At 55.2% G+C, this 15,093-nt stretch overlaps 1 protein-coding gene across 6 annotated transcripts in view; it reads right to left on the reverse strand.

The window, feature by feature from the left end:
* cntn5 (contactin 5) overlaps positions 1-15,093 on the reverse strand; it is a 73,566-nt gene that overhangs the window by 19,202 nt on the left and 39,271 nt on the right. For 5 of the 6 annotated variants that reach the window (XM_053869264.1, XM_053869247.1, XM_053869255.1 and 2 more), the window contains 8 exons: positions 14,889-14,984; positions 12,880-13,083; positions 10,413-10,515; positions 6,997-7,178; positions 5,798-5,934; positions 5,592-5,721; positions 4,075-4,219; positions 507-634 (listed from right to left, as the gene is read on the reverse strand). In XM_053869264.1, the coding sequence (XP_053725239.1) occupies positions 507-634; positions 4,075-4,219; positions 5,592-5,721; positions 5,798-5,934; positions 6,997-7,178; positions 10,413-10,515; positions 12,880-13,083; positions 14,889-14,984 (1,125 nt within the window). The remainder of the gene's footprint in view (positions 1-506; positions 635-4,074; positions 4,220-5,591; positions 5,722-5,797; positions 5,935-6,996; positions 7,179-10,412; positions 10,516-12,879; positions 13,084-14,888; positions 14,985-15,093) is intronic. The other variant, XM_053869289.1, reaches the window with a different exon arrangement.

Genomic DNA, 15,093 nt, shown 5'->3' on the forward strand with positions numbered 1-15,093 from the left:
TGCTGTGCTTCCTCTCTTCTCCTCCTGCAGCAGCTCCACAGAGGAGCCAGGAGTTTGAAGGCCTCACGTGCACAACACATCGCTGACCGAAGTGTCGCTCGAGCTTCGGCCTTCATCGACAGACCTGGCGACACATCACACCCTGCAACGCTCCGACCGACACTGTCCCACACCAACCCTGGTTCGACGTCTGCTTTGATGAATCACCTCAGGTGAGCTCCATAAATCACGGGTCAGTGGCGCTAACAGGAGCGTGCTAGCTAGAACCTCTCTTGTTACGGTGTCACAGCACCTGAAGAAGGTATCGACTCCATCGTTTGTTCTTCTGCTGTCGACAACACGACTCGTGTGTCTCCAGTAAAGGTCACACGGGCCGAACCTCACCAGCTGTCAGCGCCACGGCGCAGCGTGTCCTTGTGATATGACTCTTCAATGTGAGAGTTCACGGATGAGCGAGCGCATAAATCCCCCGGTGGGGACGGCTGCCCCCCGGGGGCGACACTTACCTTTCACCCACAGCGTGGTGGTCATCTCTGCCGAGCCCAGCTGGTTCTCCGCCCGGCACACGTAGCTGCCCTCGTCGGCCCGACTGGAGTTGAGGATTCTCAGCGTGTTGTTGCGCAGCAGCAGCACCCTGCAGGGATCGATGCCAGATTCAGCGACCAGTGGGTGACGGACATCAGCGCTGACACTCCTTATCACATGTTTGTGTCGTGAGAGGACGCGCGGCGGGAACAATCAGATCAATGCGCCGCTAACATGGGCCGATAACAGCCAGCGGCCGATAACAGCCAGATCGGCCTCCAGATTGCGCCGCAGATGTCGGGATGGAGATGAACATAATTGCAGCGCTCAGGTCTTCAGGTCAGGGATTGTGTTTGGAGGTCGAAGCTTTGCCCTTCAGCTTCATCAGGGCTGAGTCCTGATAAGTGATCCCAGAAGATCGATCCATCAGCCTCCTCCTCCTTCACGTCCTTCTGAGAGACTCACTTCACAAGTCGTGGCACGAGAGAGACACCCCTCCCACCACCCCCCTATAGTCAGAGCCACACAACCCAAGTGGGAGGCGGCTCTTGGATGACGCCGCCGCCAGGTGAGGGCAGCAGAGATTCAGCCGCTGACGGCCTCAGAAGTCTGGCCCTCAACACTAGCTTGGTTCGGAGCGGCCTCCACTGTGAAGTGCCCCCTGACCTCCCAAAGATCTGGGACAGCGCTTCACTCACGTCACGCCTCATTGGCTGCCGTGTTTTGTTTCCTGTGTATGGAGATGTTTTGGAAGCTCCAGCATTTCTGCAACCTCGTGCATCGGTGCTGATCATCTGACTTGGTTTGATGAACCAACGGAGCAGAAATGGGCGGAGCTTCGCCTGTTTTGAGGTGCGTTGACACTAACGTTAGCCTGGATGCTAGCTGACTGTTGTTTGCTAAGGAGGAATAACAACACACATTAACAGTGTGTTGTCGGACACGCTCGCCCCTTCAGGTCAGTGACATGTGACACGAGGAGAAAGTCAACAAACTGAAGAGTTCTCCTCCTCACTCAACTGTCCCTGTTGTTTATCAGTCGTGTTATTCACGTCACACGTCGGGGTCCTGGGAATCCACCCGCACTTCATCTCCCCACTCGGGTTCAAGTCAGCTCCGGAGCCTCGGTTTGAAGGGATCATGCACTTGATGAAGCCAAACACTGCTGAGAACAGCCTGTGGCAGGCGCCCACTTCCCTGAGGGGTCGGACGAGAAGAGCCGGCAGACTCGGCAGCACCAGTGCCGGAGAGAGAGGCGGCAAAAGAGGTAAACCGCAGAAGCAGCTGAAGGACACTGGAAATACGCCACTGACATTTCGCTCTGACTTGTTAGCAGCGACGGCGGCGTGAGCGTGGACGGCGCGAGCAGGTGTGCCAGCAGATGGCTGCGGTGCCGGCGAGCAGAGCAACTGTGGGATGGTAAATCACCCGCCGGAGCGCCGGCCCCGGCAATTACTCAATAAAATGTTCCGCTGTGAAGGGTTTACAGCCTGAGGGGGGCGCTGCGGGTGAAGCGGAGGAAGTTCTGCTCTGGGAGCTCTAGACACCCTGAAATGTAAAAATGCTGCTTCAAAAAACACGTTCCTGAACCGGAAGTGAAGATATGAACGTGGCACCAGGAGTCACACAGCACAGTGGGCGTGTCCCTCGCCAGCTGGGACATCAGGACGTGGACGTCGCGACTGGTGTCTGGGCCAGAAAGTTCAAACACCTGATCCCTTCCTGGTGACACAAGATCATGTTCAATGTCTGATGAAAACAATGACTCTCTTCACTCTGATCACATGACCATCGCCGAGCGCACGTGATCATCGGGAGCGACCGAGGTTTTTGTTCTAACGCTAGTGAGCGCGCCGTAGACACAGCCCTGTCACTGCCTGATGTGGTCCGGCTGAACCGCAAGTCAGTAAACGTCAGTTGGGAGAACTGGCACTGGCGAACTGAAGATCCTCAGTCCTCATAAGCACATGAACATTTGTCCCGCTAGCTAGCATCAAGACACACCGTCGACTGGCGTCGGACAGAAGCAGGCACTGCTCACTCACAACAAAGGGGCGTGGCCAGGTTTGAACGCCTGACTCTGGCTCATCATCGAAACATTAAACAAAAAAAGAGATGGTATCTGGATGTGACGTCATCACTCCGAGGCAGGTGGGACACGTTTGGTACCTGCACCGGGTCCTGCTACACCGATGCGCCACGCTCACAGATCCATCCCCGCGTCGCTGTGCGTGGTGCCTTAAGACGGTCACGTGACTGCGCCGACTTGGCGCCGAACTGTGTCTATGAGGAAGCGGTGTGTTTCAACAGGAAGCAACTGCTGAAACAGTCTGACCTCACGGCTCCTGGTGAGTGAGTGAACGGACGAGTCTCTGTGGCTTATGGAGCAGCTCCAGGGGAAACACAAGTTGTCTGGCGTGTGGCACCATGTTGATCTGCTGCCGCAGAATCAGGTTTGGATTTCAGTCTCCTTGTCTGAGCCCGTTTGTCTCAGATCTTCTGGCTCACATCAGTCCGAGCGACGGGAGAGCAGCTCCGTCTCCTGCCATCTCTCCTCAGGAAGCCGGGTTTCTGTCGAGTCGCCCGCCTTCTTCCCAGACTAATGGGATTCATCCCCTCCATTTGGAAGACAAAAGCCCAAAACATTAGCGGAAATCCATGTCAATTACAAACCTTCATTAAGCCGCCGCGGCTGTCGGCGGCAGATAAACGTGGAGCCGCTTCGCTTCCTCACGTTCTTCTCTGCGCCCGAGACGCTCCCATACTCCACAGAGGACCACCACAGGAGGGCGCTGCGGGAGTCGCTCCGCGCTCCGTTTAGAGCCCAGCGTTCAGACACACTGAAGCAGAGTCCAGCACTTTTAAGTTGAGTGGATCATTGAGACGCTTCAAAGCTACCACCAACACCTGTCCTCCAACCAGGTGCCGTCATGGTGAAGAGAGAGCTGAGCCAGAAGGCAAAGCCCTTCACCGACCGCTGGGTTGCTCCTCTCACCAGAGAGAAGCTCCGTCACCCAGGAGAGACTCGGGGAAGAGCCTGTGTTGCTTCAGCAGAGAGGAGGGAGGAAGCCCTGGGGCCAGGACCAAGACTCCCTCACCTCAGTGAGGAGCCGTGACAGACGTCTGGGCCATAAAAATCGAATGTTAATATTACAGAAAAAAAAACCTTTCCAATGGAAATAAAAGAAGTCAACAAAGCCTTTTTCCTCCAAGAAATAAAATGAAAACAGAGAAAACAACAACAAACCAGCATGTAAACATCAGTGGAGAAGAACATAAATCACAATCACGTCTGATGTTCACTGGAGAAGAAGATCATTTTGAGCTTAAGTTGAACAAAAAAAAGAGCAAATGACTGGAAGAAAATAAATCGTGGTTGGCCCCAGACAGGCCCCTGAACAACCTCAAACAGGCCCCAGACCAGCCCCGGACAGGCACCAAACTGGACCCAGCCTGTCAGCGACCAGAACACGACGCGGTGACTTGGTGGTGATCAGGACCAAACACACCTTGCGACCTCACGCACATGACTCGGACACTGAAACGTACCGTCTGCTGGGCTGGATGCGCCTGTCGTTTCTCCTCCAGGTGACCCGGGGTGGGGGCGACGCTCGGGGTCTGCAGTCCAGGGAGACGTCCTTCCCCAGCGTGGCCATGAGGCGCACCAGGTCGGGGACGAAGACGGGCGCCGAGGCTGTGAAGACACCAGAGACACGTCAAGTCAGACTGATGGGCTCCACCGTGTCCAGTTCGAGCGACTCGGCTTGGGACTCACTTACGTGTGTGAAGCCTCCCTCCATTGACTCCCTCCCTCCCTAGTCACAGCAAGTCCAGTGAGTCTGACTCACCTGTGACCCACAGCATCAAAGGGATTCACTCACTGCTTCGGATGCCTTGGTCACATGGGTAGAACTCACTTCCTGTCTGAACCGGAGACGGGGATCATTCCCGGCAGAGACTCTGTGAGTCAAACAAGTCAGAGCCAGGGGCCGTCCTCAATAGTGACGGCTCCAAAAGTGACAGAACTAGGCGGAGGGTGTCCCCCGGCCACATGTGCTCCCCCTACAGGCCGGGGGCTTCCGTCAGCTGCCATGATTCAGATGCTGACTGAGGCCTGGCCCCTGACATCACAGGCAGCCACACAGCGGGGCCCAGCGCTGCTGACTCCGGAGGGCTCCTCAGCGCCGCCGCCCCTGGACACGCAGCTGGAACCGTGACTCTCTCTGGGCCGAGACACCGTGGGGCAGCGGCGAGTGCCACTGTCCTCTCATCTGTCCTGATGGAGACGACCAGCTGAGCACAGCCAGAGTCAAGTCTCACATCGGGAGGAGCGGGTGAACCTGAGTGGGTGAAGCGTGGCTTTGCTCAGAAACAGGGGTCAGAGGTCAGCCAGGACCCTGTGTCTGACCTGTACCTCGTCTCAAAGGGTTTCACTGTCTCTTCAAGTCTGGCTAAATGCTCAACTCTTCTCGTGATGTTCGGTGTCTTCATGACCTGAGCTCTGCTCTCCACTGATGAGGATGAGGATGATGAAGATGAAGGTGATGTGATGATGATCAAGATGATGAGGTGATGATGATGATGATGATGAGGATGAGGAGGAGGAGGAGGATGAGCCCCCTGCATCAGTGTGAGGCTCAGCTCCCTCCAGCAGAAGGTCCGACTGCTGGCTCTCGTCCTGCTGAACACAATCATCAGGCTCTTTTATTCATGCGCTCCGTGTCGGCACCATTGATTGGCAATCCGCAGCCGCGCGGCTCGCCGCTCTCTCCTGCATCTCAATGAGCCGCCGCTGGCGCCGAGCAAGGCGGCCAATCACAGGGCAGCGTGGAGGGGCAGCAGCCGGAGCAAAGAGGTCCAGGCTTCCCTCTCCAGAAACCTCCCCGGGTCAGAGGGACCGGGTCACCTGGGTCTGCCCCGGGGCTCAGAAGGAGCCTCTCCTCTGCTCCGAGTGTCTCGTGGACGACTGAGCTCTTCAGCCACGTTTGATATCAAGTGGATGGATAAATAAAGAAACTCTCTGAGGCTGGAGACTCTGACTCCCTGAGTCCCGGGCCGACACTCACCGAGGATCCTGAGCTCTGCGCTGGAGTAGACGGCGCCGTGCTTGTTCTCGGCCACGCACTGGTACATGCCGGAGTCCAGCGGCTGCAGCTTGTGGATGGTCAGCTCCCCGTCCGTGACCTCCAGACGACCCTGCGGCACAGGAGCAGGCAGAGATGAAGCCCAGAGTTCAGCAGGAGACGCGGCGGCGACCTGAGCGACACGCTACCTCAGAGCTCAGGGGCAAGCCGTTCCGGAGCCAGCGGTAGGTGGGTCGGGGTCTCCCGGTGGCCCGGCACTCCCACACCAGCTCCTCCCCACTGTCCAGCCGCGTGTCATTGATCATGCGCACCCACTGGGGGAGGGCTGGGGGGAGGAGGGGGAGGAGAGAGAGAGAGACATGAGGGGGGCAGCAGAGCCATGCTGCGCTGCAGCCTCCTCCTCCATCACTGTGGTGTTCATGAATCACTGTGGTGTTCATGAATCACTGTGGTGTTCAGTGAGTCACTGTGTTGTTAGTGAATCACTGTGGTGTTCAGTGAGTCACTGTGTTGTTAGTGAATCACTGTGGTGTTCAGTGAGTCACTGTGTTGTTAGTGAATCACTGTGGTGTTCAGTGAATCACTGTGTTGTTCATGAATCACTGTGGTGTTCAGTGAGTCACTGTGTTGTTAGTGAATCACTGTGGTGTTCAGTGAGTCACTGTGTTGTTAGTGAATCACTGTGGTGTTCAGTGAATCACTGTGTTGTTCATGAATCACTGTGGTGTTCAGTGAGTCACTGTGTTGTTAGTGAATCACTGTGGTGTTCAGTGAGTCACTGTGTTGTTAGTGAATCGCTGTGGTGTTCAGTGAGTCACTGTGTTGTTAGTGAATCGCTGTGGTGTTCAGTGAAACAGTTTGTGGTTCAGTGAATCACTGAGGTGTCTGAACTGTCCGGTTCAGAGCTGAGCGACTCCTTACTTGACTATGTTCATCTCAACTGAGTCATTGTTGAGTTGTTTGGCTCTGTGTTCTGTGCAAATCGATTTTAGCGATTGGTTGTGTCTGAACTGTGCTTCGTCTATTTAAGTCAGTTGTGTTTCATTCGTCATGTCCGTGTTATGCTGCCCCCGACTGACTCCATGAGTTGCTCTCCACCTGGTGACGTCACCCGAAGGGACCCGGGAAGGTCGCGACCTCCAAGGCCCCTGTGAGGCCATTATGGTGAGACACGAGGAGCGTGGGACGTGCGACCTTGCCGGCTGGTTTACGGTCGCCAGGGAGAGCGAGGCCTTGCTCTTCCTCCCGACAGGACGTGTCCTTGTCTCCTGCGTGATTTGTAGTGTCGTTTACCCGTGTGATGGGATCAGAGCCTTGTGAAGCGCTGTGACTCCAGCACTGACTCCAGCTCACAGACTGGGCTGCGGAGCAACAGACGCAGACTCACTGTAGACCTGCAGGTGGCCCTTGTAGGCGGTGCCTCCTCTGGGGTTCTCAGCTCGGCACTCGTACGTCCCCGAGTCGTCCAGCTGGATGTTGGGCATCTCCAGCACGGCCTGCGACTTGCGAAGCCTCGCTTTCTTCGGGATGTTTCCGTTGACCTTCCTCCACGTGATGGTGGGCACGGGGCTGCGGAGAGAGCAGGACAGGTCATGAAGAACATTCGACAAGTCGCACCACTGCGGACTAGAGTCACAGAAGTAAACACAGGTCAGCGAGTCTTCTGAGGGAAACTGACTCCCGAAGACAGGAAGTTGAGATGGAAGGTTGTTCAGCCGCTGCCATCGATGGCTCAGTTCAGGAAGTCCATCCAGGTCACACACACACTCAGATGTGTGGGACTCGCTCAGATGTGTGGGACTCGTCTCATCGCTGTGGGAGTGGCCTGAGAACTTCTCACTGAAGCCATTTTCACGCTGCACCCAGTTGGAGCACCTTCTCCATCCATCAGCTCTCCTCCGAGTCTCTCCTGGATGCCCGAGCTCCTCTCTCTCTCAGAGCGTCCACCCAGAGAAGCTCTGGTTCTCTGGGTCACACCTGGTGAGCACAGGTGAGCGGAGGAACCCAGCAGTCAGTGGAGAGCCCTGTCTTCTGGCTCAGCTCTCGACTGCCTCAGGGATACCTGCGTTTTCCTTGTGCAGAGGTGGGTTCGCTTGAAAAACAACATGGCGTCGGAGGTACAAACGCCCGCGTCACACATGCGGCTCCAATGAAACACCTCCTGAGCAGAAGGTCAGCTCCCGGGACGAGGTCAGACCTGTGATCTGCTGCAGCTTGGAAGGCCACTCGCATGACTGACGGCCGGAGAGGAGTCATGTGTCCACCTGTCAGGGGGCCGCAGGACGCCACAGACAGGGCCACGACAAGGAACCTGGGGGCCTCGGGAATCCAGCTGACGCCTCCTCCATCACAAGCGATGTTATCAAAATCAACTGTTGACAGCATATTTTATTTTATTTTATGACAGCACGCGATTCAAAGCACTTTCCTCGTTGGTGGGATCCCCACTGAGCATGGCAATAAAGCGTCTTCTTCTTCTCCTCCTTCAGTGGGATAAACTCGACAGAATGAGACAAAGTGACTGTAGCAACCGAGTGCAGTCTGTTGAAGTTCTCTGTGAGGACCAAGAGAAGCAGACAGGCAGGGGGCGCCGGCAAGTGAGCGGCGGCGAGGGCAGGCGCGATGTGTTGTGTGGAGCGCGGTTTTATTCCACTGTGCGCGGACGCAATCGAATTACAGCGTGTAAAGTGGACCACTGCGTTTCCTAACACAATATGTTATTGATGTGAAATGTTGCTGAGCCATTGATTTGTGGATCTATAGACGGGGGGGAGGGAGGGTTGTCTCTGCAGCTGGACGCTTGAATGAAGGCGGAATATCGAGCAGCAGCGTCAGGAGGCTGTCAGGAGGCCAGGGTCGGAGGGAGAGCCACGGAACAAGTGGAAGCCACGGAGACTGCTGCAGTTACTCGTGCTCCTGCTCACGCTAGCAAGGCCCCTCCCTCGCTGCACCACGCCCATCCAATGGATAACAAATTCAGGATTAACAAGTTTGTCTGTCAGACACATCCTCAGACTGCAGCACATGAGACAGACACCAATATTAGAAAAATAAATCCAACTGAACAAATGAAGCAAATATACTGAAGCGGCTCTGCTCCGATCCCAGCGGCGTCCACGTGTCGTAAACTGGTTCCGTTCTGTTGTGGAGGAGCTTGAAAGGCGTCCAGAGCCGGAGCTGCTGCCGGCGGCGCGGCGAGTGGGAGGACGAGCGACCCGCAGCACCGGGTCACTACGGGCTGAGACTCCAGCTGAGAGCAGAGTGATGGCGCCGTTACGCAACGTGGGTCCACTCCAGGACGAGCAGCGAGCGTTGCACAGGTGACGCACACACCAGTGTGTGTGGTCAGTGTCGTGGCCGGCTGCCGCGCTTCAGAGTGGGAGCGCCTGTTGGCCCGCCAGCCCTGGGAGTCCTGCGGTGTGTGTTTGAGTCCAGTGCAGATTCAGTGTCCCGCTGTGAGAGTCTGTGTCTCCTTTGTGGATACATCCATGTTCAGTCAGCTCCATGTCACACGACGACTTGGGAAACCAAATTATCATGTCACGCTGGCTAAAATCTGACTTTTAAAATGCATATGAGCTGCTGAGTCCGACTCGAGGAGAAACTGGAATCTCCCTGAGTCGAACTCCACGACCTGGATAATGGGGTTAATAGCTGGACTAAGCTAGCATGTAGCCAGTAGCTGGGCTAAGCTAGCATGTATCCAGTAGCTGGGCTAAGCTAGCACGTATCCAGTAGCTGGGCTAAGCTAGCACGTATCCAGTAGCTGGACTAAGCTAGCACGTATCCAGTAGCTGGACTAAGCTAGCATGTAGCCAGTAGCTGGGCTAAGATAGCATGGAGCCAGTAGCTGGGCTAAGCTAGCATGTATCCAGTAGCTGGGCTAAGCTAGCATGGAGCCAGTAGCTGGACTAAGATAGCATGTAGCCAGTAGCTGGGCTAAGATAGCATGTAGCCAGTAGCTGGGCTAAGCTAGCACGTATCCAGTAGCTGGACTAAGCTAGCACGTATCCAGTAGCTGGACTAAGCTAGCATGGAGCCAGTAGCTGGGCTAAGCTAGCATGTATCCAGTAGCTGGGCTAAGCTAGCATGGAGCCAGTAGCTGGACTAAGATAGCATGTAGCCAGTAGCTGGGCTAAGATAGCATGTAGCCAGTAGCTGGGCTAAGATAGCATGTAGCCAGTAGCTGGGCTAAGCTAGCATGGAGCCAGTAGCTGGACTAAGATAGCATGTAGCCAGTAGCTGGACTAAGCTAGCATGTAGCCAGTAGCTGGGCTAAACTAGCATGTAGCCAGTAGCTGGACTAAGCAGTAGCTGGAGTCTTAAACCACAAATTGTGGTTTGACCTTTTGGGGTCCCACAAGGAGCTGGTCTCCACCCAGCTCGGCGGCTTCAACGAGCCGATCGTCGACGCTCATATCTGTCTATGTTTAGCGACGGCTAAGTGCTGAGCACGGCGTCTCCTCCTGGCTGCCGACGATTACAACTTCATTTTTTACAGAAACAACCTCGGCTCCGGCGACGCGCCCTCAAAGCACCGGGAAACACAGATACATTAAGGCTCTCAATTATGAGCTTGCACGGCTCCCCAGGGCCAAATTCTCTGCGCGCCCCCCTCCCCCCACCACACAACACGCGCCGTCCCTCTCGCGCACTCACTTCACATGCGGCCTGCAGACAAGATGTCCTGCTGCCATTCAGGTGATGGACTGAGCGGGAAGACAAAGGCACCTGGGGCCTGGGATGGGAGGTGGGGGGTGGGGGGTCACGCTCGTCACATTGGTGAGCACGGCGTTTACTTACTTGCCCAAAGCGAAGCACTCCAGGCGCACGGTGACTCCTCGAGCCACCAGGACCGACGCAGGGAAATGGACCTCGATTTTCGGCTCGTACTCGCCCATGACACCTGCGGGGGGAGAGAGCAGCGGTGAAATCCAAGCCAGTCGCCACGTCACAGCAGAGTCTGAGCTGGACTCGCTAGCCTCGAGTCGCCCATCTCACGGACCCCCCACAGCTGATGCCTGGCTAGCGCTAATGCTAACTACTATCCACCAGCTACCAAACAGTGGAGGAAGTACTGCCGCTACAGCAGCGACTGAAAAAGCATCCAGGGACTGCTGCGAGCTACAACTGCTACTGCTACTACTATCTGTACTACTATCATCAAAACCACTTCAAAACATAAAATAAAAATACGGCACCTACTACTTGAGCTCAAAATACCCTTTTTACGACGTCTACTACCGGAGTTGTGCTTGTAGCACTTGTGCTTCAGCTGCTAACCCTGCTCAGCAGCAGTGCCAGGTATTCATTTGAGTACAAGTACTAGCAGCAGTATGGCCTACTACTAACAGCAATTCAGCTGCTGCAGTAACTCACGCTACTGTGAGCAGTCATACTAGTACGGCTGCTCGAAGAACTACTGACAGCAACAACAAAAAACGGCTGCCAATTCTGCTCGTAGTACTTGAAGTACAACCGCCTCGACAAACAGTACAGCAGCTAGCATTACAAGAAAGTGCTCCAATGTTACCACACGACGATGCGCATGACCCATACTGACTGTACTGTTACATCGTTTTATACGCCATCCACATTTCTACACAAGTAGTACTTTGACTTGCTGACACCGCAGCGCTGCACCTCAGTATAACGGTCGTCATGATACTACTCAGCAGTAGTACGAGTGCTGACCGCTGGAGCAGGGAATGTTGCTAGTGTTGCAGTGAGTACTGCAGGTGCTGCTACACTGGAGTGCTGCTGCTGTCTACTCTAGTCCCGTCTCCACAGAGACACAGGGAGCTCCGCCTCTCTGGCCGGCCGGCACCACGGCGCACTGTTAACACAGCAAGTGGAGGAGAGCGCTGCGGCGGCACGCTGAGCCGCGAGAGGAGCAACATACGGGCCTGGACATGATCGATGGCTTCATCCATCTGAAGGTTCTCAGCTCCAGCACCTCGGCCATCATGGTCTCACGCCAGGTCTGCATTGCTGTGTTTGGAGAAGCTAACGCTTCAGGTTAGCATGCGCCAAAGCAAGAGCTAACTCACTGCACATGCTACGCAAGGCCACTCGCCAAGAGAAGCAGGAGTTGGACAAGTCTCCACTTCACAAGTGAATGCAAGTCTTGTCTCGTGGCCTCTCCTCTAGTCACCTTCCTGTCAAGTCAAGTCTCCACTTCACAAGTGAATGCAAGTCTTTTCTTGTGGCTTCTCGTCTAGTCAGCATTGTGTCAAGTCAAGTCTCCACTTCACAAGTGAATGCAAGTCTTGTGACATCTCCTCAAGTCAGCCTCCTGTCAAGTCAAGTCTCCACTTCACAAGTGAATGCAAGTCTTGTCTTGTGGCTTCTCATCTAGTCACCTTCCTGTCAAGTCAAGTCAGGTCCCCACTTCACAAGTGAATGCAAGTCTTGTCTCGTGGCCTCTCGTCTAGTCACCTTCCTGTCATGTCAAGTCTCCACTTCACAAGTGAATGCAAGTCTTGTGACATCTCCTCAAGTCAGCCTCCTGTCAAGTCAAGTCTCCACTTCACAAGTGAATGCAAGTCTTTTCTTGTGGCTTCTCGTCTAGTCAGCATTGTGTCAAGTCAAGTCAAGTCTCCACTTCACAAGTGAATGCAAGTCCTGTCTCTTGACTCCTCCCACACTCTCTGACTCCCGCTTGTGTTGTCAGGTGAGTGTGCGTCCGCCGCCGAGCCTGGGCCGCGTGGTGTGGGACGGCAGCATGACTTAGTGATGTGACACCAGCAGACCAGCAACACATTCGTCATGGCGGCGACTGCGCTACTTTTAGCACTGGAGGGGCAGCGATGTGACATGCGGCGCCTGCCAACATGCGATCCATCATCCCAGCGCCGAACTCACACCCAGGCGGGTGGACAGAGGAGGAGGGCGCGTTTATGTGCTGCCCATAGAGAAGGAGGTCGATCCGCCGTGGTGGTGAACATCTGAGGCTTGGAGACTCCGAGGAACCCTCCGTCAACACGGGGTTACATCGACAGCACTGTCGCCCCGAGAGGAATGTTCTGGGAGAGATGCGGCGCCGCGGTCCGGCTGGGACCTTTGCCGTCGCTACTAATGTTAGTGAGGAGACTCGATTGCTCAGGTCTGGGAACGGGACTGATGATTCTGTTCCGACCCCCGATGTGATCGGTGTCATGGATCTGGACCTCGCCTGGTTCCCCTGGGCCACATAATGACTGACCTACTTTTTAAACCCGACCTGAGTGGCGGGGGGATGGACGGAGCGGGAAGGTCAGCGGCGGCTCACCGTCGGTCTTCAGCGTCAGTGGCGTTGGGGGGCTCAGAACCCGGGTGTTGGTCACCGTGTTCTTGACCAGGCAGATGTAGCTGCCCACGTCCGAGGGCTGCACCTTGGAGATGTAGAGATTCCCGGTCTCCTGGGAGATGAAGCGCCGGCTGTCCTCGGCCACGAAGGAGGGGAACTCGTTGAAGACCCAGCTGTAGACGATCTCTGCGGGACAGAAGGCGTTTGAGTGAGCGGGGCGGGGCTAGGACAAGCGAGCAGACCTGTCTCAGGAACAACCAAACGCGCAGCGGTCCAGAGGTCCAGTCCGGATCGGATCGGCGAGTCACACCTCCTGCTATTGCTGTCAAACTACCACCTCCCTTCTGTTCTCGAGCGACTGAACCGACTCAGGCGCCATCGATGAGCTGGGCTTCACAGTGAGCTAACAGCTTCCTATCAAGCCCCTGTGAGGAACGCTAAGGAGCCTGGACACCTGTCCACGTCGTGACGCTTTCTCTCAAACACGGAGGCGAAACTTTGACAAGGAGAATGATGGGTCGGGCTGGTCACTCAAGACAGCGTCTCTACTCCAGGGGGCGGAGCCCGGGACGCTCTGCCGCTCGGCGCATGTGGAGATAATCCACCGTGTAGCATCTTCTTCTCACTTCTCATGACCCAGCATATTTGATCCTCCAGAACCCGTGTCGTGGCTCTCACCGCCTCTGGCTGGATGGAGGCGCGAGCACGGAGCGGATGTCAAAGTGAAGCACATGGGAGCAGCTCGAATGATCCGCACCAGCGTTATTATTTTGAAGGCAGCAAAAAGCGCCACTTTAGGTTAGAGTCTGATCCACGCGTGACGCCATTTGCGGCTCTTCCATCCAACACCAGGCAGTGGCCACCGACAGGAGGCGCCACCTTCAGACGAGACTGAACTGAGTCCAGTGGAAGCGTTTCACTTCTGGATTTGGTTTGGAAAAATGTTTCTCTAGCAGTGAGAAGTGACTGGTAGACTTGGAGCTTCAGCCTGGTCCCAGTCTGGGTCTGGGTCTGGACCCTCATTGGTCTCAAGGCAATTAACCCTCAACCTCTGTCCTCAATAGCAAGGGTTCAGGAATGGGACACTCCTTAATGCAGGTACATCCTGAGCCTGCAGGGGGCAGGATTACGCCAAAACTGTCTGTTAATTCAGAACAAGAAGAAGAAGGGAGTGAGAAGCAAGACACATCTGTCACTGCCTGATGCGGTCCGCCGGAAGTTCCGGACTGGAACCGGATGTTAGAAAACGAATGGTGTATATTGGGTTATATCGCGTAAATTTGAGTGGTTTTTGAATAGTCGTCAAAATAGTCTATATGTAACAGTAAAATCTGGAACTTATATGTTTTTACGCTCATGTGTCGTATGATCTGGTCTGTCCGCCGGAAATGCTGGTGCTGAAGCAGGAAGTTACCGACAAAGCGGTTTACGGTAAGCAAGCGTCACTTTGGTTTATTTCTTTGTCACAGCCAAACTGCACAGACCTGACCCTAACCCCAACCCTAACCCTTAATCTAGATTGTAGAAGTAAAAAAACGTTTTTAAAAAACTTCATTGACTGTGCGCGATATAACCATGGACGCATGCGCTTTACCAGTAAATGTCAGTTGGTAAAACATGCGCAATTTCCGCTTCCAGTCCCGGAATTTCCGGCGGACCGCATCAGGCAGTGACAACATCGACAGGATCAGCTATGTTTATGTCTGTTTTATCTTCATTCTTGACGCCATCTTTGATTCAATGCAAAAGATTCTGGGTATTCCTCAACACCAAGGGAGGTCGCAGAGTTCCTCGGTTTAGCTTCCATGAATCGGGACGGTTCTTGGTCCTCATGAGGACGCGTAGTGACCGGTCAGTGCGGCGGGCTGGGTCCACCGTCCAGGCACACGCACGCACGCACGCACGCACGCACGCACGCACGCACCGGTCTCATCAGGAAGGCCACCCTCCTCCAGGCGGCGCCAGAGCGACGGCGATGTCGGGGGTCTCACCTGGAGAGTGTGGCGGCGGCGAACACATGAGGACGACACCTTGACCTTCCCGCACCGACACGGCTCCTCGGGGCCTCAGGCTGAAGGGAGCCAGGTCTGAGGACGACACAGCAGACATGACGAATGAGAGAAGCCAAGGTCCCACGAGCACCAAACTCAGAGACTGAGCTCCACTGTAGGACCTCCTCCTTCCTGCCTCACTTTT

Source organism: Synchiropus splendidus, chromosome 1 (assembly GCF_027744825.2).
Source record: "Synchiropus splendidus isolate RoL2022-P1 chromosome 1, RoL_Sspl_1.0, whole genome shotgun sequence".
NCBI classification, from domain to species: Eukaryota; Metazoa; Chordata; class Actinopteri; order Syngnathiformes; family Callionymidae; genus Synchiropus; species Synchiropus splendidus.